The 23,975-nt window shown below is 42.6% G+C and overlaps 2 protein-coding genes and 1 long non-coding RNA gene across 4 annotated transcripts in view; 1 reads left to right on the top strand and 2 right to left on the bottom strand.

Moving 5' to 3' along the window:
• The window catches only part of LOC134214831 (transmembrane ascorbate-dependent reductase CYB561-like), a 42,546-nt gene that overhangs the window by 15,065 nt on the left and 3,506 nt on the right, over positions 1-23,975 (top strand). The gene's annotated exons all lie outside the window — the stretch shown is intronic.
• Positions 8,756-10,827, bottom strand: LOC134214828 (uncharacterized). The gene is made up of 3 exons (XM_062694129.1): positions 10,359-10,827; positions 10,166-10,301; positions 8,756-10,102 (listed from the first exon to the last, which is right to left on the bottom strand). Exons 1-3 carry the CDS (start codon positions 10,720-10,722, stop codon positions 8,767-8,769), a joined length of 1,836 nt encoding a protein of 611 aa, XP_062550113.1. The 5' UTR covers positions 10,723-10,827; the 3' UTR covers positions 8,756-8,766.
• Positions 16,691-22,852, bottom strand: LOC134214829 (uncharacterized). Its single transcript, XR_009979929.1, has 5 exons — positions 22,780-22,852; positions 22,122-22,310; positions 21,851-22,031; positions 18,071-18,280; positions 16,691-16,983 (listed from the first exon to the last, which is right to left on the bottom strand). It is a non-coding gene; the product is annotated as an uncharacterized LOC134214829 (long non-coding RNA).

Consider the following 23,975-nt stretch of genomic DNA (forward strand, 5'->3'; position numbering starts at 1 on the left):
AAAGTACACCAGATCCCTATAACCAAAGAACTTCTCTCACTTGCCTACAAGGACCACCAAAGTTACAAGGCATACCTGGAAGAAAAAAAGAGGAAGAAAGAAATAGAAAGTGCTCGTAAACAGAAGGAAGCAGAGAAGATTGCCGATGAAGAGAAAAGCAAGAAGGAATTGAAAGGATTGAGATCTAAAATCTGTCAAGAAGAGGAGGATCTGAAAGCAAAGCGAAAGGAAGAGGAAATAAGCAACGAACTGCAGAAGAAATATGTTAAGCTCTTTTTAGTGGAATGTATTCAACCGTCTAAGACGAGTTAAGTAACTCCATTTAATTCCACCAATTATTTCAATATCTTTGCAGATACGTATTTCGACCACAACTGTGTGATCGCCTTCAGTGTCTCGTACTTGACTCGACGAGCTGCAGATAAGTATGTTTTTCATGCCATGCTATTGGAACTACTTTTGCTATCATTAACAATTCGATATCTTTAGGTTATTCAATGAAGCCAACTTGAGACTTAAGAAAGCCATTGAAGCGAAGAATATGCAAGAGATAGAACTTGCACAAGTTATGCTGGAAGGAGTATCCACGATTCGGAAAGAGCAAGCATCTTAAAAACGAACGGTGGATTCATTACAGAAAAGTCTGGAAAAACAAGAAACAAGAAAAAAGAAAGTTTGATTACAACCTTTTTTCCAAAAAACCAAAAAAGTAAAACATAAAAAGAAATGCACTCGCGGAAGCGAAACAGTCGCTATGAAATCGTAAGTCTAAGTCATAAGTTTGATTTATAAGTACGTTTAATGTTCGATAAATAAACATTGTTAGTCGTATAATCACTATAACCGTCATCTATCACTTAGGTGTTGTTAAATAATTGTAAACCACTATATGGTTCCATTTTTAGCTAATTTTTAGTCACTATTTGGTCACTTTTTTCGCTGCTATAAGTCACTATTTTCATCTTCTTAGTCACTAAAGTCACTATTTTGAATGTCAATGAGCACTACCAGCCCTGTAGACGTAGTTAACGTCAAAACTCTTATTTCAGTTCATTCAAAGTTAATTGTCTATGTTCCAGTATTAAACCACCCGGAGCGGAAATTAATTACCATGTCTGAAACTCGATTTTTGCATATGCACGCTGCTTTTAGCGGATACTGATGAAATCAAATTCCCAGCACCAAGCATGTAGTCGAACTCTCGCAATACATTTTCAGAACTAACTCTCCCATATGTATTTACACTTCTGTAAGTAGTTATTGAGCTAACTTTGCCCCAATGTACCATACGTCACAACTTTTTGTATTTTTCGTCCTTTTATCTTTTAAATATTGTACTAAAGTTATACGTCCATAGAAAAATATAATGCATTTTGTTGGTAAAAGTTGGAAATTTAAGGGATTTTGGGGTTAAATGAGTATCAGAGTGCACTTTATGTGAATTTTTCATGTAATCTGTGAAAAATTGTAATATTTACGGATAATTTTTGATATTATTGTCCTAAAATGTTGTACAGATATTGTATATTGATAAATGTTTGCATACCCAATAACTTATTGGGTAAAACACGATTTTTAAATACTTTTGAATAGAACAGATGCCAAACATTCCCAAACCATACCCGATAGCACAACTAAATAAGAGTAATAATAATCAATAATGATTCTATAAAAATAACAAAAGCTTATTTTATACTGAAAATACAAAAAGGTAGGAAAAAGAGAATCTTCCATTAACTCCTATCTATGATCCCATCAAGACTCATATAATATGACTATTCTTGTCTAGCAGTACCGTGCTGTGCCCTTATTCCAATCAGCGCCTAATTCCGTTCACGCAAGACAAAATGATAAATAATAAAGAGTTTTTGTCTAAAAACAACAGAAAAATATTCTTGTACTTTTCTATGGTTATGTATGCATGAAATGAAATGAAAACCAGCGTCATTTTTAGCGATTGATAGTGAAAATTTAAACAAAATTTTTTGTTCGTCACTACAAGCGCCATTTTGACTGGTTTTCTTTAACCTACTTGCTAAGAACGTCTTTCATAATGTTTAAGCATTTATAAGTGGAAATTTGCCCTGGATTTCAAACACAGCAGCATAACAAGACAAAACAGGTAACATTATAGCGTATTACCAAATTGTTGCCTGTATTTTCTCGATATAAAATGCTGAAAAGTGAAAAATATTTTGACCGGAATAAGGGTACATACAGGGTACATACGTAGAAGTAACACACACAAAATCATTAATTTAGTGTTCTACCCTTGGTGGGGGCATCCATCAATTCAGCTGTTATTGGTCGACGGTACAGCAGCAGTGCCTTTCTCTGCTTTGTTCTCTCCGAAGCATCCAAGTTGGTTGCGACGAGACTGACGCAATGAGAAAACAGAACTGCGCAATAAAAATCCTATTCGACTAAATGCTGATGTCATATTAGAAATTTGGAGACAGTACTCGTCGATAGAAAAATCCTTCCGCACGCGCTGGCATATGAGCAAGTCAAACCACCTTCCTTTTGCCAGTGGAGATAAATCAGCTTCCACACTGATATTCTTCCCTCCCCCTTCATACGGGAGCTTGGCAGAAGGAAGGTCGTGTGATATGTGCCATCACAAATATTGCCCTCCGCTTGCTTTCAAATCGACTTCTATAAAAAACATTCTTCATGCCTGCCGTATCCTAACGGGGGAACTATCAATTCTATACTTTCGCCTCTAATTCTATCATGAACATGTACGTCTGAGTTTAGAAGATGATATAAGCGCAGACAGACGTTTAAGCTCATACATTTGAATTCGATTTTCTTGTGTAAAATTTCAAATCTAAATACGTTGGAATTGCATAGCACGCTAGCGCCACCTATACAACTTATTGCTACATGAAAACTGACGTTTTGCCGATCGCCTTCTATCTCATGATAGCACCCACGTTTGCCACCCACCGAACCATGAAAGCAAAACAGAACGCTCAACAAAGATCTCCCCGCATGGCCGCAAAAATCATTTTTATCTGAACGACTTTACAATCGACTTTAACAATGTAGCTAAGCGAATCACTTTACTTGCAGTTCTTGCCACGATATAGTAAAGAAATTGTGAAGCTGCGTGTATGCTGTTATCAATGCAAAAAGCAATACCATCTTTTCAGATCGCGTTGGCTCTTTTACCTAGATCCTTTCACAAGCGTGTTTTTTTTTGGCGATTGTGATTCAAAACATGTGCCTGGACCGAAAATCGTAGATTTTTTCATTGCAAAACCAACGAATAGTCCAGTCAAGTAGGACATGGAAAAGATTTAAAAAATCAGAAATTAAATAACCCCTCCTGAGTAACAAATATCATCTCTGGCGTGCTGTGCATTTTTCGATTCATTTTTCAACAGCGCGTTTGTGCGTGATCATGCATTTTTATTAAGAGTCCCATGGAACATGGAACAGATACGATCAAGAAACTAAAATATTTTGACGAACTAAAAAATCAAAACAAAACGGCAAGTCGGCAAATAACGTTTGCCGGGTTTGCCGTTTTGACATGTGGCGCCATCTCTTCGCCTATTGCTACTTGGTAATCCGACGGCCATGTTTTTTACACAAGTTAGCGAGTCGAACTTGAACGTCTGTCTATATAAGCATTTCCATATCCATATCGTTCAACTTCACGTAGAAGTAACACACACAAAATCATTAATTTAATATAATGTATGTAAAACACAAGATTTATTCGTCATATCCATTTTCGGCACCACCCAAAATTTCTCGCAACATTATACGACAAAGTTTGGCCTCCGACAGCGTCATCGGGGGAAAATCACCGATCTGAACGTACTCTTTTGCTTTAATTCCCTCCGGTACGTTGATCTCCAGTTCGCTGCGCATCAATGAATCTTGGCTACAGTTAGCGCTCAACTTCCAAGCTGTTCAGTCGATTTACTCGAAGGAGCTAGTTTTCCGAAGTCGTTCACAGACTATTTCGTACGTTTCCGTCGATAACATTTACCATTCGCTAAAAGTATCGTGTTACTTAACCATCGCGAGGTCGTCGTATTCCGCGATGCCGCGCCGCGAAAATACGTTTCGCGTCGACTACTCGCAATTTCCGAAACATCTTTCACACGATGAAATACTTAAATTCATCGGGAAAGAGCTCGGTCTTTCGCGAGAAAACGTGCTTCTACTCCAGCCAAGCAGGCGGCTGGGTTGCACTTTCGTGGAGGTCAGTGATCTCGAACTTGCTGAGGACATCGTACTCAAACACGATAACAAGCACGAGTTCGTGTTTGATGGTAAAATACACAAACTACGCATAACGATGGAGGATGGAGCTGTAGAGGTGCGCTTGTTTGACCTATCCAACGAGATCACTAACGACCATGTTGCTGAGTTTCTCGCCGAGTACGGTGACGTTCTCAACGTTCGGGATCTGCTTTGGGACAATCGTTCGGCTTTCGCCGGCGTTAAAACCGGAGTGCGCATTGCTCGGATGGTGGTGAAGAAGAATATCCCTTCTCTCGTTACGATTCGCGGAGAAGACACGGCAGTGGGTTACAGGGGGCAACGTCAGACCTGCATACACTGCCAAGAATTTGTACACGTCGGGATTCCGTGTGTGCAAAATAAAAAACTGCTTGTGCAAAAACTCGTAGCAGACCAATCGTATGCAAACGTCACCAAGCAGCCGGCGCTGCCAAAAAAACCAGCATTACCAAGCCATCCTCTATTGAAGGGACAAGAGCAACACAGACAATCAAGACAGCAGATTAGAAAGCCCGATGATATCCGAACCCCATCAGCACAGCGAACGAGCGTGATGCCCCCTCCAGCTCCCAAGCCCCCTGGAGCAGTTGGAGCACAGCCGATAGTTCAACTCCAGCAGCTATCAATACCTTCAGCAGCTGGAAATACCTACATACCAAAACAAATTGATGGCAATGATACGGACAGCTCTACATCAAGCAACAGCCGACGATTGCGTAGCAGACGATCGCCTCCAGGGAAGAAGATGAGGCATTGCGATGAAACTTCCACCGAACACGGACGAGCTTCGGGAGATGATATGCAGCAATAATAGCGCACACAAGTGTGAACATCGGCTCCATCAACATCAACACAATAACGAACACAACAAAAATCAATGCTCTACGAACTTTCATCCGCACAGTCGATCTGGATATTATTCTCATGCAGGAGGTAGAAAACGATCAGCTGGTTCTGCCTGGCTACAACGTCGTCTGTAACGTCGACCATGCAAGGAGAGGAACAGCAATTGCTCTCAAAGAGCACATCAAATTTTCGAATGTCGAAAAGAGTCTGGACGGTAGGCTGATTGCTTTACGCGTTCACAATACGACACTGTGCAATGTGTACGCTCCATCGGGATCGGCTTTTCGCGCTGAGCGGGAACGATTTTTCAACAACACTGTCGCCTATTACCTACGTCATCGTTCCGAACACACCATTCTAGGCGGTGACTTTAACTGTGTGATTCGGCAGTGCGACGCGACCGGATCAAACCCGAGCCCTGCACTGCAAACCACCGTACAGCAACTTCGGCTTCACGACGTCTGGCAGCAGCTGCGTTCCCGCGAACCTGGCTACACATACATCTCACATAATTCCTCCTCTAGACTAGACAGGCTTTCCGTCAGCGCCAGCTTACGAGAACAGCTGAGAGCAACAGATGTTCACGTTTGCTGTTTTTCGGACCATAAAGCCATCACTGCAAGAATATGCCTTCCTATACCGGATACAGCACCGGGGCGAGGATTCTGGTCTCTTCGTCCCCATCTCCTGACCACGGAAAATATTCAAGCGTTCCAGATGCGGTGGCAATACTTGACCCGCCAGCGTCGCTATTATCGTTCATGGATGGAATGGTGGTTGACATGTGCCAAACCGAAGATCAAGTCTTTTTATCGCTGGAAATCAAAAATAGCTTTCGAACAATTTCACCATGAGCAGCAACGCCTCTACGGATTGTTGCGACGAGCGTATGATGAATATCACAACGATCGTTCCATGCTTACCAGAATCAACCAGATAAAAGCCCAGATGCTCTCACATCAGCGACGTTTTACTGAAATGTTCGTACACATCAACGAAAGGTACGTGGCGGGGGAACCGCTGTCCGTCTATCAGCTGGGAGAACGCGCACGACGAAAAACTAACATCGAAATGTTACGAAACGAAAGAGATGAGATTGTTGACAACGCCGACGAGATCCGAAACCACATGGTACAATATTTCACCCATCTCTATGCACGAGCAGACGCTGCTAATGTGGAAGGCACTGGTTTCCAATGCGAGAGAACCATCCCAGAGGAGGATCCTGTTAATGAAGCCTGTATGAGCGAGATCACAACAACCGACATTCTGTTGTCTATTCGTACGAGCGCATCCAGAAAATCACCGGGCCCCGACGGTCTGCCAAAAGAATTCTACCTACGTACATTCGACGTGATACACCGAGAGCTGAATCTTGTGATGAATGAAGCAATCAGATCGAATGTTCCCGCACAGTTTGTCGATGGGGTGATAGTCTTGGTGAAGAAACGTGGAACGGGAGACACCGCTCGCTCTTATAGACCAATTAGCTTGGTAAATTACGACTATAAGATACTTTCTCGAATTCTAAAAACCAGGATTGAGAATGTTTTGCGAACCCACAACGTCCTCACCGATTCGCAAAAGTGCTCTAATGGAGCAAAAAACATTTTTCAAGCCACTCTGTCAATAAAAGACAGGATCGCTTATTTGAAATCCAGCAGAGGATCGGCTAAATTAATTAGCTTCGATTTGGATCATGCGTTCGATAGAGTTGATCATCAGTTTCTATACAAAACGATGCGTGATATTGGCTTCAACAACGGGATGGTGGATCTCTTGTCCAACATTGCCGCAGTTTCGTCATCTCGATTACTCGTAAACGGTCACCTTTCTGCATCTTTTCCTATTCAGCGATCGGTACGACAGGGTGACCCCCTTTCGATGCACCTTTTCGTCATTTATCTGCACCCTCTTCTACTGCGACTGGAGCAAGTGTGTGGAAGAAATTTGATCGTTGCCTACGCAGACGATATCAGCGCGCTTGTCACCAGTGTGAACCAGCTGAATGAAATGCGAGAATTGTTTCGGCGCTTTGGACGAGTGGCTGGAGCAATGCTGAATGAAAATAAAACAACTGCGATCGATGTTGGGCAAACTGATTCCCCTATCACCGTACCTTGGCTGCGTACAGAAAGCGAAATTAAGATACTCGGCATAGTGTACACAAATTCAGTTAGAGAAATGGTAAACCTTAATTGGGACACAATTGTGACAAATTTTCAACGGCAGGTTTGGCTTCATTCGTTGCGGAGCCTAACGTTACACCAAAAAGTGACTTTGCTGAACACATTTATATCATCGAAAATGTGGTACATGGCGGCGCACCTGCATCCTACGGCAGCGCACATAGCAAAGTTGACTGCCACAATGCGGCGGTATCTCTTTCGTGGAACTCCAGCGACCATCCCAATGCATCAACTAGCACGGAACAGAGAGGATGGGGGAATGAAGTTGCACCTACCCCTCTTCAAATCTAAAGCTTTGCTTATTAACAGGCATATTAGCGAACTTGATTCTCTTCCCTATTACCGTTCCATCATTCATCAAGCCATTCCTCGTCAAACAAATCTCTTATCAGATCTTCCCTGCCTAAAATTAATTATCAGCAATATACCGCTCCTCCCATTCCAAGTCCGCCTGCACCCCTCTGCGGATCTTATCCATAGTTTCTTTGTGCAACGTACAGACAAACCGAAGGTGGAAATAGACCATCCAAATTGTAACTGGTCTCGTGTTTGGATGAACATTGCAAACCGACGATTTCTGTCATCACAGAAAAGCACGCTGTATATGTGGGTAAACCAAAAACTGCCGCACCGGCGATTACTCTTCAGGATGAGACGAACAGATGGAGAAAGCTGCATACACTGTGGTGCGGTTAGTGAAACCATACAACACAAATTTTTCTTGTGCCCCAGAGTCGACGGAGCGTGGAGAGAACTACAACGAAGGATGTTGGCTTTAACAAATAGACAAAGAATGTTTGACTGTAATGAACTTTTGAGACCATCCCTTGAATGGTTATCACAGACTAAGAAAATAGCACTGCTCAAAATGTTAGTTAATTATATTGTCTACATTGAAAATTGCAATGGTAGAATAGATATAGATGCATTAATTTTCACCCTAGAAGTCGAAGTTTAAATCAATTATTGTAAATAATTTTAAATAAGCACATCGACCAATAAACGTACTATTAAAAAAAAAAAAAAAATAGTCCAGTCAAGTAGGACATGGAAAAGATTTAAAAAATCTGAAATTAAATAACCCCTCCTGAGTAACAAATATCCTCTCTGGCGTGCTGTGCATTTTTCGATTCATTTTTCAACAGCGCGTTTGTGCGTGATCATGCATTTTTATTAAGAGTCCCATGGAACATGGAACAGATACGATCAAGAAACTAAAATATTTTGACGAATTAAAAAATCAAAACAAAACGGCAAATAACGTTTGCCGGGTTTGCCGTTTTGACATGTGGCGCCATCTCTTCGCCTATTGCTACTTGGTAATCCGACGGCCATGTTTTTTACACAAGTTAGCGAGTCGAACTTGAACGTCTGTCTATATAAGCATTTCCATATCCATATCGTTCAACTTCACGTAGAAGTAACACACACAAAATCATTAATTTAATATAATGTATGTAAAACACAAGATTTATTCGTCATATCCATTTTCGGCACCACCCAAAATTTCTCGCAACATTATACGACAAAGTTTGGCCTCCGACAGCGTCATCGGGGGAAAATCACCGATCTGAACGTACTCTTTTGCTTTAATTCCCTCCGGTACGTTGATCTCCAGTTCGCTGCGCATCAATGAATCTTGGCTGTCCACTATAGTTGGCCGATTAGCTCTACCGAAGTATTCCCCATCAACGGTAAAGAAGTGGATCGGGTGTGTAGGCAGCAGCCCAATCTCTGTTAAGTACTCAAACAGTACCGTAGACAATCTGTCCAACGAGCTGAATGCAAACAGAAAACCAGCCTTGTCTTCCAATTCTTCTGGGTCCAACCTTAGTGCATCATAACGGAACGGAGAAAACCAGTACAAGATACTTTCGCTTGACCAGATCGAAAAATATGACTCATCCACCCGCAGTATTATGGCAACCCGAATGGCCAGAAATCGATTCACCAACTTCTCGAATGGTTCTCGCTGTGTGTAGTCTAAGGCAACGTCCAATCGAATCAATCTCACTTTATCCAAGAGATAGCCTTCCTCTTGTCCTTCCTCTAGTAGAAACACGCCCAACTTGTTAATCTCCTTGTCACACATTTGCCCATCGAACAAACTGTTCAGAATATGTGCATCCCATGATCTAGCTTCAATCTTCTCGGATAAATAGATTGCATTCAGAGATACTCGCAGCGATTCAAGTTTGAAGCCTGACTTTTTGAAAAATCGATCTCCCATGAGCAATGCTTCCTTGGAGTTCAAAATTTCGAATCTTTTGGCGACTCGTGACTTTCGCTTGAGTGTTACAACCCTTGTGTCGTCTACAGAGTGCCACGCTATTTTTGACATGTAGAACTTGGAACGATCGTTCAAATGTTTCGTTTCAATTATGAATTCCATCACCAGCTTAAGGCTGTTGAAGAACATCAGCTGGGATACCTCATTCAAGCAGGAATCGTAAAGATAGTAGCCGTCGGCTATTCTCCATAGCATCATGTAGTGGGATTCGCATTTTACCACCAGCCCGCTGTGGCTTGACACGTGCTCAATCAGTGCACTCTTGAACGTCGGTGGAGGGGCATCATTGGTGGAGTTGATACGTCCTTTGGCAACCGTATTTGTCAGCCCTAGATGGTAATCAAGCCCTTGATACTGAACACACAACCTTGTAGTGACTTGTGAACAATCGACCGAGTCACCCAACGATCGTATCTCTTCAAATGTGGACAAATCCCATTTCAATGGGTTCTTCAAACGGGAAAACAAGAATACCAGTGAAAAGTGTTTCAGCATTTCTAACTGCGCAACTTCGGGGCTAGTTCCGTACGAAAAGACGTGGTCATAGCTATTTGAGAAGGATATGGTGCTTTGTCCTTACCTGCCATTTATTGACGATTTACGCCGACAAGGAACACCAATTAGAACTCCAATCTTTTGTGGTGTGGGATCTTGAAACTTCTTTTTGGGTGGCTTTTTTGGGGAGGGCTCAATGCTTGAGATCCCTTTGGTGATATCTGAAATCGGTGTTTGAGTACATATATCCTTGTAAGCATGGGTGTTAAGTACCTCACCTGAAGATGGAACTTGCACTCGTCTGTTCTTCTTGAATGGAAGCTCTAGCTCTGCGTACGGTTCTTCAGGTGCGTCACTCTTTATATCGGCTTTCGAACTGTCCTCGGGGAAGCATTTGCTCTCTGACTGATCTGGCTCATGAACTTTTGGTGCTATTTCACACAGCTGGTCATCACAAACGATAACCTGTTGAGCTTTGGATAACATCAGAACGCTTTCTGGTTGCGAGGAGTTGATTGAGGCCGTGAGCTTGGAGAATTTCACAGACATCGATTGTGATTCGGATCCCTGTGGTGTTGAATCCAGCTCTTGTGTCTCTTCAACAGATCTTTGAATTTCGGGAGTTTCAAGTAATTCTGCCATAATTACCAAAAAATATTATCCTTACTTAAAATTTGGATAGTTCTTGGTAAAAAATTATCGCGTTGTGACAGAATCCTCCTATGCCTACTGAGAACTATGTTTGGATTGGTTCATTAGTTTGTTCCAACATCCTAGATCTCAAGGAACCGTGACTCAACCAAACATGGAGCGAGGGTTGTCCATGTCCCGTGCTAATAGAGTTCTGCGCCATCGCCAGGATGGTGCTGATTTGCAGGCAACTGGGAGAAGATGTCGTGTGAACAAGCATTTCAGTTGACCCATACCTGATTTTGCAAAAACGCACGGCCGTATTCGTAGTTGAGTGTTTTTTTTTAAATTATTTTGTGAATTTTATGAGATGAAATTGTTTAAACAAAGCTAGTATGTAGTGTCCACGTTGTAGTCCAGTTTTCTCCGTCTTATAGTATTTTGTCCAACTACTATGTAGTACGCAGCCAACACCGCCTCCAGACTTCACTACTGAATTCATGTTGGTATCAAAGGGATGGCAAGGAGGGAACCATGATGATCTTCGCTAGGCTGGTGGGGAAATGGGAGAAGAACGACGAGTGAGGAGTAACACGATTACAACGAAAGGTAAAGGGTCGTCTTCGGAGTCTACCAAGCAAGCTAGTGAAGTAGGAGTCTGCAGTGGACGCCATTGCATCCCATTACCAAGTCGTAGCCACTATTTGGCGGGAAATAAGTCAAGTTGGGAACTGTAGACGAGATACAAGTGCCCGTCTTTTGGGAAGTGAAATCCACATTGGTGTTGATGTTACATTCGTATTTTGAAGCTTATTGATTGATTTTTTTATGTGTGCAAACTAAAACTAAAACAAAAACAAACCCTCCTTTCAAGAGGCTCGGAAGCCTCCTTTCAAGAGGCTCGGAAGCCTCCTTTCAAGAGGCTCGGAAGCCTCCTTTCAAGAGGCTCGGAAGCCTCCTTTCAAGAGGCTCGGAAGCCTCCTTTCAAGAGTCGCGGAAGCCTCCTGTCAAGAGGCTCGGGCCTCCTTTCAAGAGGCTCAGGAAGCCTCCTTTCAAGAGGCTCAGGCCTCCTTTCAAGAGGCTCAGGAAGCCTCCTTTCAAGAGGCTCAGAAGCCTCCTTTCAAGAGGCTCAGGAAGCCTCCTTTCAAGAGGCTCAGAAGCCTCCTTTCAAGAGGCTCAGGAAGCCTCCTTTCAAGAGGCTCAGAAGCCTCCTTTCAAGAGGCTCAGAAGCCTCCTTTCAAGAGGCTCAGAGCCTCCTTCAAGAGGCTCCAGGCCTCCTTTCAAGAGGCTCAGAGCCTCCTTCAAGAGGCTCAGAAGCCTCCTTTCAAGAGGCTCAGAGCCTCCTTTCAAGAGGCTCAGAGCCTCCTTTCAAGAGGCTCAGAAGCCTCCTTTCAAGAGGCTCAGAAGCCTCCTTTAAGAGGCTCAGAAGCCTCCTTTCAAGAGGCTCAGAAGCCTCCTTTCAAGAGGCTCGAGCCTCCTTCAAGAGGCCTGGAAGCCTCCTTTCAAGAGGCTCAGGGCCTCCTTTCAAGAGGCTCAGGAGCCTCCTTTCAAGAGGCTCAGAGCCTCCTTTCAAGAGGCTTGGAAGCCTCCTTTCAAGAGGCTCAGAAGCCTCCTTTCAAGAGGCTCAGAAGCCTCCTTTCAAGAGGCTCAGGCCTCCTTTCAAGAGGCTCAGAGCCTCCTTTCAAGAGGCTCAGAAGCCTCCTTTCAAGAGGCTCAGAAGCCTCCTTTCAAGAGGCTCAGAAGCCTCCTTTCAAGAGGCTCAGGAAGCCTCCTTTCAAGAGGCTCAGAAGCCTCCTTTCAAGAGGCTCAGAAGCCTCCTTTCAAGAAGCTCAGGCCTCCTTTCAAGAGGCTCAGAAGCCTCCTTTCAAGAGGCTCAGGCCTCCTTTCAAGAGGCTCAGAAGCCTCCTTTCAAGAGGCTCAGAGCCTCCTTTCAAGAGGCTCAGAAGCCTCCTTTCAAGAGGCTCAGGCCTGCTTTCAAGAGGCTCAGAAGCCTCCTTTCAAGAGGCTCGGGAGCCTCCTTTCAAGAGGCTCGGGAGCCTCCTTCCAAGAGGCTCGGGAGCCTCCTTTCAAGAGGCTCGGGAGCCTCCTTTCAAGAGGCTCAGGAGCCTCCTTTCAAGAGGCTCAGGAGCCTCCTTTCAAGAGGCTCAGGAGCCTCCTTTCATAGGGTTCGAAAGCTCAAAAGCCTCCTTTCAAGAGACTCGGAAGCCTCCTTTCAGGCTCGGAAGTCTCCTTTCAAGAGGCTTGGGAGCCTCCTTTCAAGAGGCTCGGAAGCCTCCTTTCAAGAGGCTCGGAAGCCTTTTTTCAATATAGTGTACATTTCAATTAATTCAATAATTTCATTAATTTCATTAATTCACAGAAGTCAACATGCTTTTAAATATTTTCTGTACAGTATAAGGTAGTTCCATCAATCAACGATAATCAATTTGTGCATAATAAATTTGACCTCATGTTTCATGTTTCATATGCTACAACAATAATTCCATCATCACCAAATGGATAGATATTATTTGCGGTGATGCAATATGAGTATATCACCTACTAAAATGTTGTTGTTGCTTTGCGTACACAGTTCTAACGAAATGACTAAGATGGGTGAAAGAAGTGAGAAAATCGGTTCAAAACCCACTGCGATATAGGTATTTGAAAATTTAGTACGAAAGATTTTCTAAAATTGTTTTGAACTTGACTCAAATCGAAATATTAAAAAAAACAATTTAATAAAGTTAAAAGAAAAGATTTTCTAAACGAATTAATTTTAGTGAATCGAGTGCAATACATTTGTGATGGTACTAAATGTGGGGTTATGACTCTACAAAAATCTGATAAAATAGGATTCGACTCTGTTTTTTGTTTCGGTGTTATACCACAGGTAGCTTCTTCTTCTTCTTCTAGTTCTTCAATGATTCTACATTCCAACTGGAACTTGGCCTGCTTTTCAAAGTATTCTATTGGCATTTCCTCAGTTATTACTTGAAAGCTTTTCTATGCCCGCCATTGCATGAATATGTATCTGGTGTGGCAAGTGTTGCATAAATATGTATGTGGTGTGGCAACTGAGAATCGAACTCGCCATCTCCGGATTGACAATCCTACGCCTTTGCTCGCAAGTCTACTGGAGACTCCATTCCACAGATAGCATGCTTGCCAAATTAACACTGGCTGTGGATTCTCTTCTGTTTCAACTATTCAAGCAAGCAGTAAAGTGCGCGCCGAGATTTCAATTTCGAAGTACGTTCCTTTTTTAGAATTTAATGTTATTAATTAGGTCTAAGGCATTTTATTAGACATTTGAAAAAAGTTTTCAAATATTGTTAAATAGTGATAATAGTAATAAGAGTGCGATAAAAATGTGCTCCCAGACTACCAAACGTAACACACTCTACTTTCACTAATTATTTCAAAATCAATGGCATTTATGTGCAGACTAATTCAGGCAAATACCTTACTTCTTCTTTTTCATAGTATCTGCTAATTCTGTTGCTTATAACTAATTATCAGCTTAGTATTTGATTTAATTTCACGGTTGATAATTTTCGCAAGCATGTTTTTGCCAGAAGAGTTGAACTTGATTGAAGCGATTGATACGAATATTAAAAATAAAGTGGACGAATAAAATGAGGGAACCGTCTCTTAAGGCCACCTTACACCTCGGGAAAATTTTCCTCCGGATTTTGGTCCCCGTGCATTTTAAATGGGGCCGGGATTTTGATTTCCCATGTCAAAATCCCGAAAACATCGCATATGTAAAAATGCATGTGGAAAAAATCCGCGAACCAAATTCCCGAGGTGTGAGGCTGCCTTAACAACCATGAGGTTGATTCAACATGACATGCATATTTAGAGCAAATTTGAGTTTGTGTTAGTTTCCAGTTAGTTAATTCCTCCACTTTATAATCCCTACAGAAAGGTATTTCGACCTTACCAGTGCTTAACATAAGGCCGTCTTCACTGTATCAAACTTGAATCGACTCGTCGTAGGCCTTCCTAGTTAATTAGTAAATTTAGGCGCTGAAGATTTCTTATTTCCGTTACGACTGTCGGGTAAATGATCGATTGGACTCAGATACATTGGCCTCAAGATTAATGTGTTTATTTGTTTATTTGTTTCAACCCAACTGACAAATGATAGTCTTATTGAATCATTATATAACTAATTGAATACACTAAATCTTTTACATCGAATCATCACACCTAATTATATAAACCAACATTGGAAAACAATGTTTTTTTTTTTATTCCTTTATTTATTTGTTAGGCACTCTGTGTTACTTAACCGCTACTGTGCCGAGATCTACTGTGGTATCCTGCTCTACAGAATCCACACAGAATCTATTTTTAGATTTCCATTACCATTATTGTTGTCGTTGCCAGTCCATCTCATCGTGAGTCCATTGTGTCCGTTTGTCCATGTCGTGTATTCAATGATCGTTGCATTGTTCGGTTGCCATTAATCCGGGTAACGTTGGAGGAATGCCTCCGAGAAGAACAAGTTGTCTGTCGTCATCAGGCAGCCGTGACGGTAAGGCGCGTACCCCAAACGCCACCGTATGGGTTGCGGATCTGGCGACTGACGAGGGTTTGGGTTTGGCAGGTAAAACTCGTCTTTATGTGTAGGTTTTCCATGTACAGTAGCGACTGCAGTAGAGCAGGGCGTGATTAGCCTCCACCACCCTAGAAGACCGCAGCCAACCACTCACCATAGTCCTCCAACCCAACACCAGAGGGCCAGAAGCACCATCGTCGAGCAGCCATGAAGGGGTGGCGTAATTGGGTTGATGGAATGATGCGAGGTGACTGACCTGAAAAAGGAGGTCATGACCCTAGAATGCAGGAAACAAGCCTGAAACCGTCACTTATCCAACGCAATTCGAAGTGAACGGAATAAAGTTTTAAAGCTAGCGAAAGCACCAAATTAGAAGAAGTGAGAGAGTTTGTGGAAGAAGACCAGGCGTAGAGGACGTCAGGTAATTTAAAGTGGCTGCTTCCGGAGACAGAAGCTGATCCCAGCATTTTCTCCTTCCCAGAACCCCGCCGTTTTATGGTTTAAGCCTTGGTTAAACCCCATCGAGAACCGCCATCGTACCCAGGTTCCATTGACGGCCTGATTCGGCATTGTTCCGCCGATAGCCGTTCGGCCATCTTATTGGTCGTTTTGGACCGCGGCAAGGAGCGAGGGAGATCCCCAAGCCACCCCAGCGTTACCACCGGTAAGCCGCAGCGAGCCGAGTCGTCGGCAACAGAAGGAGGAAGGTGTCAGCCACCGACGCTACGTAGGCCGTTGAAGGGCGAAGGAAGTACCAAAGAGCAAGACAACCGCCGTCGCCGGCGTGAATGCCCTTGCATCGAAGATCGAAGTCAAGGAAGGACGGAAGGAGAGCTAGGCAGAGGACGAGGAAGGACAGGAGTTGAAGAAGGAAGAAGTGAAGTGGTGGAGTGCTGCCAGGAAGAGGGGCCCCGAGGAAGACAGGTTAGCTATACTTAAGAAAGTGAAAGAGTGGAGGAAATAAAGTGTCGCATTGTGAAGCTCTGTGGTTTTCCCTACATTTTGATTGCGAGAGTTCCCTGCCCGCGAGTAGCTTGAGGTGAGCGTGCCGACCCTGAGGCCATTGGTTCAGGGAGTCTCAGCATAGCTCAGGCCATACTTACCCAATTATTACACTTTGGCGCCAAACATAAAATTGACTCACCATCAGTTTCTTGTTGGTTGCAGCTTGGAAAATCGCATTCGAAATAGCTGGTTAAGACAGAGGTCTCTGGGAAAACATCCAGGCCTTCACGCGACTATTGTCATTAGAAAGTATTTGAGGTGAATTCCTGGCAAGAGTGCCTAATATTTCATTATATATTCGGAGGGTTTTGATTGTCCACAAAGGAAGTGAAAATAACGATTGAGTGAAAACGAGTCGATAATCGAGTAATTAAAAAAAGTAGCCCATTGCTCATTTGTGTGCGGAGATTTTTTTCGGATTGAGTGAGAGTAAAACAACAAGAAGGCTGTGTTTATTTGGCATTAAACTAATTAGCGGTTTCCACATCATAATTGTTGTCGTGTAGTTAAATTAGCTACCTTTTCTCAACTTTTTTTCGATTTATCCGTGGAAAAACAACGTTGCGAGATGGATTCAGCCCACTTGCAGACTCAGTACTACTCGTTGAATTTTGCCCATCTTGACGATGAAGAGCTGTGTCATGAATTACTGATTCGGGATATCGCCAGGAAGGATGAATCACGCAGTAAATTAGAGAGAGTCTTGCGTACGGTGATGAAATCTGAAAAAGAGAAAAAAGAAGCTACAATCTATAAATATGACGACATAGACGTGTTAGGTGAGTTGAAACTATGCGATGAGAAAGAGCGAGCGATTAAATGCGTGTTAGAAGGAAAGAAGGTTCAAAAGCTCCAGATAGGAAATTCAAATCAAAGCTTCTTCACATTCTGTTTAGAATGGTGCGGCTAAAGTCTCAGACCGATGCCGAGGAAGATTTGAATAGTATCGCGGTTATTGCAGGAGAGTGCATTAGGTTGATTAATAAATTCTACTCACTTACGTCCCCTGATAGTAGAAGTGAGAGAAGCAGAATTGAAAATTTTGAATGAAAGTTTGAGAGTAATGCGTGAACAAACAGAGGAGCAAATATTAGCTGATGAGCAGATCGCGGAAAGTGAAACCGAAAATAGAAATGAGAATGGAAGAGAAAGGCAATGAACAGGAAGTTATTCATTATGCTCAAAATGAAGGCGCGGTAGGAGGTAGTGTTTCAGCAAATGATGCTGTTCGCGTGACGGAACTTTCTGTTGAAAATGCAAAGTTAAAAGAAGTAGTGAATCAGCTGATTCAGCGGATTCAAGCTTTGGAATCCACCCCGGTACCAAAGCCCGTAGAACAAGAGCGAATGAAACAACGCGTCAGTACGCCGGTAGACGAACGATCGGTACAAAGCGAAAATGAGTCACGCGCGAAGGTGAATAGCGAACCGGATTTTTATGAATGGGTTAAATCTAAATATGGTTCAATGGAGAGCATTGCCGAAAGGAACAAGCTTCCACTGCCCGCACCTCTCGACAATCAGGAAATTAGACAAGCGATAACAGTAGACAGGCCAAGAAATAGCCAGTTACCAGTACACAAATGGTCGGTTAGGTACGACGGGATGGATAACGGACGAAGATTAAACGAATTCCTTAAAGAAGTTGAATTCAACGCGAGATCGGAAGGTTTTACTGAAGCGGAACTTTTTGTGTCTGCACACCACCTTTTTACGCGAAAGGCTAGGTCGTGGTTCATGGAGGTGAATGGAAATAATGAACTTCAAACGTGGAAGAATTTGGTTAAGGAACTTAAGAATGAATTCTTACCTGTAGACATTGATTATCAGTATGAACGCCTAGCTAATGCGCGGAGGCAAGGTCCTCGGGAAAAATTCCAGGATTTTTATTTGGATATGGTCCGAATTTTCCGCAGCATGTCCAGACAGTGGGATGAGGACAGGAAGTTCGATGTACTATTCCGGAATACCAGGGTGGACTGCAGAACAGCCATGCTGGCTGCAAACATAACCACAATCGCTAGAATGAGGGAATTCGGTAAGAAGTTTGACTCCATAAATTGGCAAGTTTATGCTAGGAAAGAAAGTAGATTCGAAAGGCCAAAATCTGAGATTGAAGAAATCAGTTACCAGTCACAATACCGTGGTAGAAATGAATCTGGGAATCGGTTTCAATCAGGTTTTAATACAGGATATCAGGGTCGAAATGAGTCAACGAATAGGTTCCAAAATGAGTACAAGGGAGGATACCAGGGACGAAATTTCAACCCAAATTATAAAAAGGCTAACGAGCAATTTGTACCTACGAGACATAGAAAGGAAGAAAATAGTGGTCAGCAGAGGGCAGCAAAAACCGAAGATAAGTCAGGGCAGTAATCAGGAAAGAAGACAGGAAGAGCCAAAGCCAACTACAGTGGCACTAATGCTTTACAGAGAATCGTTAAAGCATATATTCCCATTAAGCGAGGATTGTGTTTTAACTGTCATGAAGATGGACACAGTTTTCGCGATTGTCATGAAGAAAAACACGATTTCTGTGAGAAATGTGGATTTCCTGGGTTTGCGACTTTAAATTGCCCATTTTGCCAGTCAAAAAACCTCAAGAAGACTGCTCAATGAGGCAATGCAGTCTTACAAGCTCTAAAAGTCCTCAGCTAAGACTATCAGAAGAACCAACAGCCATTCTTCATCAGTTAGGTTATTCGAGAGTGGATCGTGTAGCCAAGAAGCAGGATGAGATTGCTACTTTGCTCGTCAAGCTTAGTGGAGACGCCAGACCATTCACGAAAATTGATCTGATGGGGATTGAACTAATTGGTCTCTTGGACAGTGGTGCTGCAAGGACTGTGTTAGGCATCGGAGCGAGGAAAATTATGAAGCAACTGAACCTAAAAATAGAACCCACTACTGTTGCATTACGTACAGCCGCCGGAGATGATCTGGAAGTCCTTGGCTGTGCTGACGTCCCGATTACATTTAACGGAACAACCAAAATTTTCCAAGTAATTATCGCTCCGAATCTCAAACGTAGATGCGTATTGGGTTATGATTTTTGGTTGAAATTTGGTATCGAGCCGACTATCAAAATCACCCAATAGAGATTTTAGATGACGGAATATGTGAGGAGATAGAAAAAGAAGAAATGTTGACAGAAGATCAGAAAGAGCAGTTAGAGAGTGAAGAATGAGTTTCTGGTGGCGCAGCCAGGGCAATTCGGCAAAACAAGCGTCATAGAGCACACTATCGAAATTCAAGAGGAGTTTAGGGAAGAGCATCCGGTTAGAAAGAATCCTTACCCATGGAGCCCAGAGATCCAACGGAAGATTCATGCGGCATTAGACAATATGATTCGAGACGAAATAGTGGAAGAATCCAATTCAGACTGGGCACTACCAGTAGTCCCAGTCAAGAAGAGGGATAGTGAGGAAATACGGCTCTGCTTGGATGCCAGGAAATTAAACGAGAGAACCAAGAGAGACGCATATCCGTTACCGCACCAGAATAGGATTTTAAGCCACTTAGGGACAGTTAGGTACATAACAACCATTGATTTGACACAAGCATTTCTTCAGATTCCTTTGAGCCCGGAGTCGAGAAAATACACTGCGTTCTCTATACCAGGTAGAGGGCTGTTCCAATTTACACGACTTCCGTTTGGATTGGTGAACAGCCCTGCTACACTAAGCAAGTTGATGGACAGAGTATTAAGCCATGGTGCACTAGAGCCAGCAATATTCGTATATCTCGACGATATTGTTGTAGTTAGCCAAACATTTGATGAACACATGGAGAAATTACGAGACTTAGCGAAGCGTTTGCGAGAGGCAAATTTATGCATCAATCTCATTAAATCTAAATTTTGCTGCCACGAATTGCCGTACCTTGGGTACATCTTGTCCCAAGAAGGATTGCGGCCTAATCCAGATCGCGTACAAGCGATCCTTGGATATACGGTTCCAACATCGGTAAGACAGCTTCGTCGATTCCTCGGTATGATCAATTACTACCGTAGGTTTATCGAAAACTACAGCGAAATCACTGCACCTCTCACTGACTTATTGAAGAATAAGCCAAAGAGGGTGCAATGGAACGCGGCAGCTGAGAAGGCATTTCAGGTCATCAAGGAGAAACTGATTTCAACTCCTGTGATGGCCAATCCGAACTTCACGCTTCCCTTCATGGTTCAAACAGACGCCAGTGATAACGCTATCGCAGGCGTACTTACTCAAGTGCACAACGGGCAAGAGAAGGTAATAGCCTTCCACTCTGAAAAGCTCAAGGGAGCCGAGCTAAATTACCATGCGGCAGAAAAAGAAGGATTGGCCGCACTTCGCTGCATAGAAAAGTTTCGTGGCTACATAGAGGGGACAAAGTTTACTTTGGTAACCGACTCCTCTGCCTTAACTTTTATAATGCGTGCGAAGTGGCGGTCATCATCTCGGCTGAGTCGCTGGAGTATTGAGCTTCAGCAATACGACATGGAGATTAGACATCGGAAGGGGAAAGAAAACATCGTCCCAGATGCCCTCTCCCGATCGCTCGAATCTCTAGATGAAGAGCCTTTAGATAGTTGGTATAAACAACTTTTTGTCGCTGTGGAAAACGAACCAGAAAATTACCCTGATTTCAAAATCGTCGACGGACTACTCTTTAAGTTTGTAGCCGCCAGATCAGACTTGATGGACTACCACTTCGAGTGGAAACAGTGTGTACCTGTCTCCAAACGAAACAGTATTATGGAGAAAGAGCACGATAACAATCTTCACATTGGCTTCGTCAAATGTGTCGAAATGATCAAGCGTAGATACTATTGGCCTCGTATGAGCAGTGACATTAAAAAGTACATTGCCAAATGCGAGTCATGTAAAATGAACAAACATTCAACCGTGTCGACAGCTCCAGAAATGGGTAAACAGAGAATAACGACCAAGCCCTTCCAAATAGTTTGCATGGACTACATCAATCTCTTCCCAGAAGTAAGCATGGAAACGCGCACTTATTGGTGGTCATGGACCTATTTTCTAAGTACTGCCTGCGTACTCCTATGGAAAAGATAGCGAGTACGTGCCTGTGCAAAATGCTAGAAGAGCTATGGTTTAGGGAATTCTCTTACCCACAAATAGTCATAACAGACAATGCAACAACGTTCTTGTCTAAAGACTTTCAGCATTTACTGGAAAAATACGATGTTCAGCATTGGGCAAACGCTAGGCACAGAAGCCAAGCGAACCCAGCTGAACGACTGAATAGAACCATTAACTCAATGATCCGCACATACGTGAAACAAGATCAAAAGCTATGGGATACGAAAGTTTCGGAAATGGAATTCGTTCTTAACAATACCATCCATTCGACCACGAAGTTCAGCCCGCACTGTATAATATTTGGACACGAAATAGTTAGCAGAGGAAGTGAGCATAAATTTGAGAAAAATATAGAACAATCGGAAGAGCAAAGAGTAGAAAAACTTAGAGGAGTATGTAAAAAGTAGGAGAAATAGTGAGAGAACATTTACAAAAATCACATGAATAGAATAAGAAACGCTACGATTTCCGACATAAGCGTTACTCACCAACCTGAGATCACCGACCTTCGTTGTGGGTCAACGAGTGTTTAAACGGAGTTTTCGTCAGTCGTCAGCAGGAGACCAGTTCAATGCTAAACTGGGACCGCAGTACACACCCTGTGTTATTATGCGGAAACTTGGCACCAGTTCTTACGAGGTGTCGGATTTAAAAGGCAAATCCTTAGGAATATTTTCAGCCGCGGATCTAAAAGCATAGGTACCATTCAATGAATTTCGTCATGATTATGAAGTGAGTAGGAGAATGAATTTCGGTGAAACAGTCGTCTCAAAATACCTATCCTTCACATTTCAATCGTCATGAATGGATACGAAATCGTTGCCCCGGGGTAGAAGTATCCATAGTGTTAGTGCGTGGGTGTCACTGATTGGTGCATCCGTTTTTGTCTTGTACATAGTCAGTAGTCAAGTAGCGACGTCGCATATGTAGTTGTAGGTATAGTCGTCTTAGTCAGTGCATGTTTACCTGAAATTGTTTTAATTCGTTCATTTTTATCGCATGTTTTAGTTAATTTATTACTTTTAATTTGTTAAATTTTAGTAGCATATATCGAGTACAAAAAGCATTATGTCATGTTGAGTCATGAGTCAGATGAGTATAAAATGCACCAATAAACAGTCATGGTCGGGCCCATAGACATATAAAACATCACTTTGTCGTAAAGTTGGATAGTTTAGAAGAGAACAAGAAGAATACCACATTCACTGTCATTAACCGTACCCACTACCATTAAACGAACTCCCACGTGTTCTCCATATAGATTGTTAATGATGAACTTCTGATAAGGAATTTGATGGGAATTTCATCACGAAAAATCAAAACCTAATGATTGATCAATTGCTCAATACTAGTACCAGCAATTGATATCGATATTCAGATTTTTCGAGGCCGGCAATCCACAAAAATTTCTTATCAAAACTTCATCAGTACTTACCACAGAGCAATTCATATCCTCCAGCATCACATTGCGCAGCATTTTGACGTCTCATGTAATCAATAGAATCACGCACACAGATGAATAATGATAATTGTATAAAAAAGAACGTACTAGAGTATAACTCCGACAATCTGTGAGAAATATTTCGGTAAACCCTCACATGATGCTTAAGTCGTTATAAAAGGCTCCATATTTCATTTTAATTTGAATTTATATCTTATTTTGTTTCATTGCATGTTTTAGATATTATTTTAAAGTGTTTTTTCAATCGATCGGTGAATTAAAAGCATATTTGTTAGAGGTTATCAAGGAAATCCTTGGTATTTAATCGCAGGAGACCTGAGTCCAGAACGTTGATGGTCAGTAATGACACAATGTCATAAAATTGAGTAGAGTTGGCTACAAGCTAATGATGACACCTTATGACCCCTGATACTCTGCAACATTTATTGCTGAATTCACAAATTCTTCACTACCAGTTGGACTATTTTAATCTAGTACGTCATAAGTGAAATGTTTTGCAGTCAACCGTCAGTGAAGTTAATACCGTCCTAGTGATAATGTTTCGTGAAGTGCAGGTTCAGAGGTACGTTTAATCGGTGAAAGCTAATGCAATTTGTAGAAAAAATATTTACTTTGTAAATATTTTTACCTGAGCTGTGGAGTGTGTAAGAGTTGGTTATGTTATGTTATGAGTGTTGCCGAGAAATTCGTGGAATTTTAGTGTAATGCGTGAATTGTTTGTGAATGGCAGGTAAAACTCGTCTTTATGTGTAGGTTTTCCATGTACAGTAGCGACTGCAGTAGAGCAGGGCGTGATTAGCCTCCACCACCCTAGAAGACCGCAGCCAACCACTCACCATAGTCCTCCAACCCAACACCAGAGGGCCAGAAGCACCATCGTCGAGCAGCCATGAAGGGGTGGCGTAATTGGGTTGATGGAATGATGCGAGGTGACTGACCTGAAAAAGGAGGTCATGACCCTAGAATGCAGGAAACAAGCCTGAAACCGTCACTTATCCAACGCAATTCGAAGTGAACGGAATAAAGTTTTAAAGCTAGCGAAAGCACCAAATTAGAAGAAGTGAGAGAGTTTGTGGAAGAAGACCAGGCGTAGAGGACGTCAGGTAATTTAAAGTGGCTGCTTCCGGAGACAGAAGCTGATCCCAGCATTTTCCCCTTCCCAGAACCCC

This window comes from Armigeres subalbatus, chromosome 2 (assembly GCF_024139115.2).
Source record: "Armigeres subalbatus isolate Guangzhou_Male chromosome 2, GZ_Asu_2, whole genome shotgun sequence".
NCBI lineage: Eukaryota > Metazoa > Arthropoda > Insecta > Diptera > Culicidae > Armigeres > Armigeres subalbatus.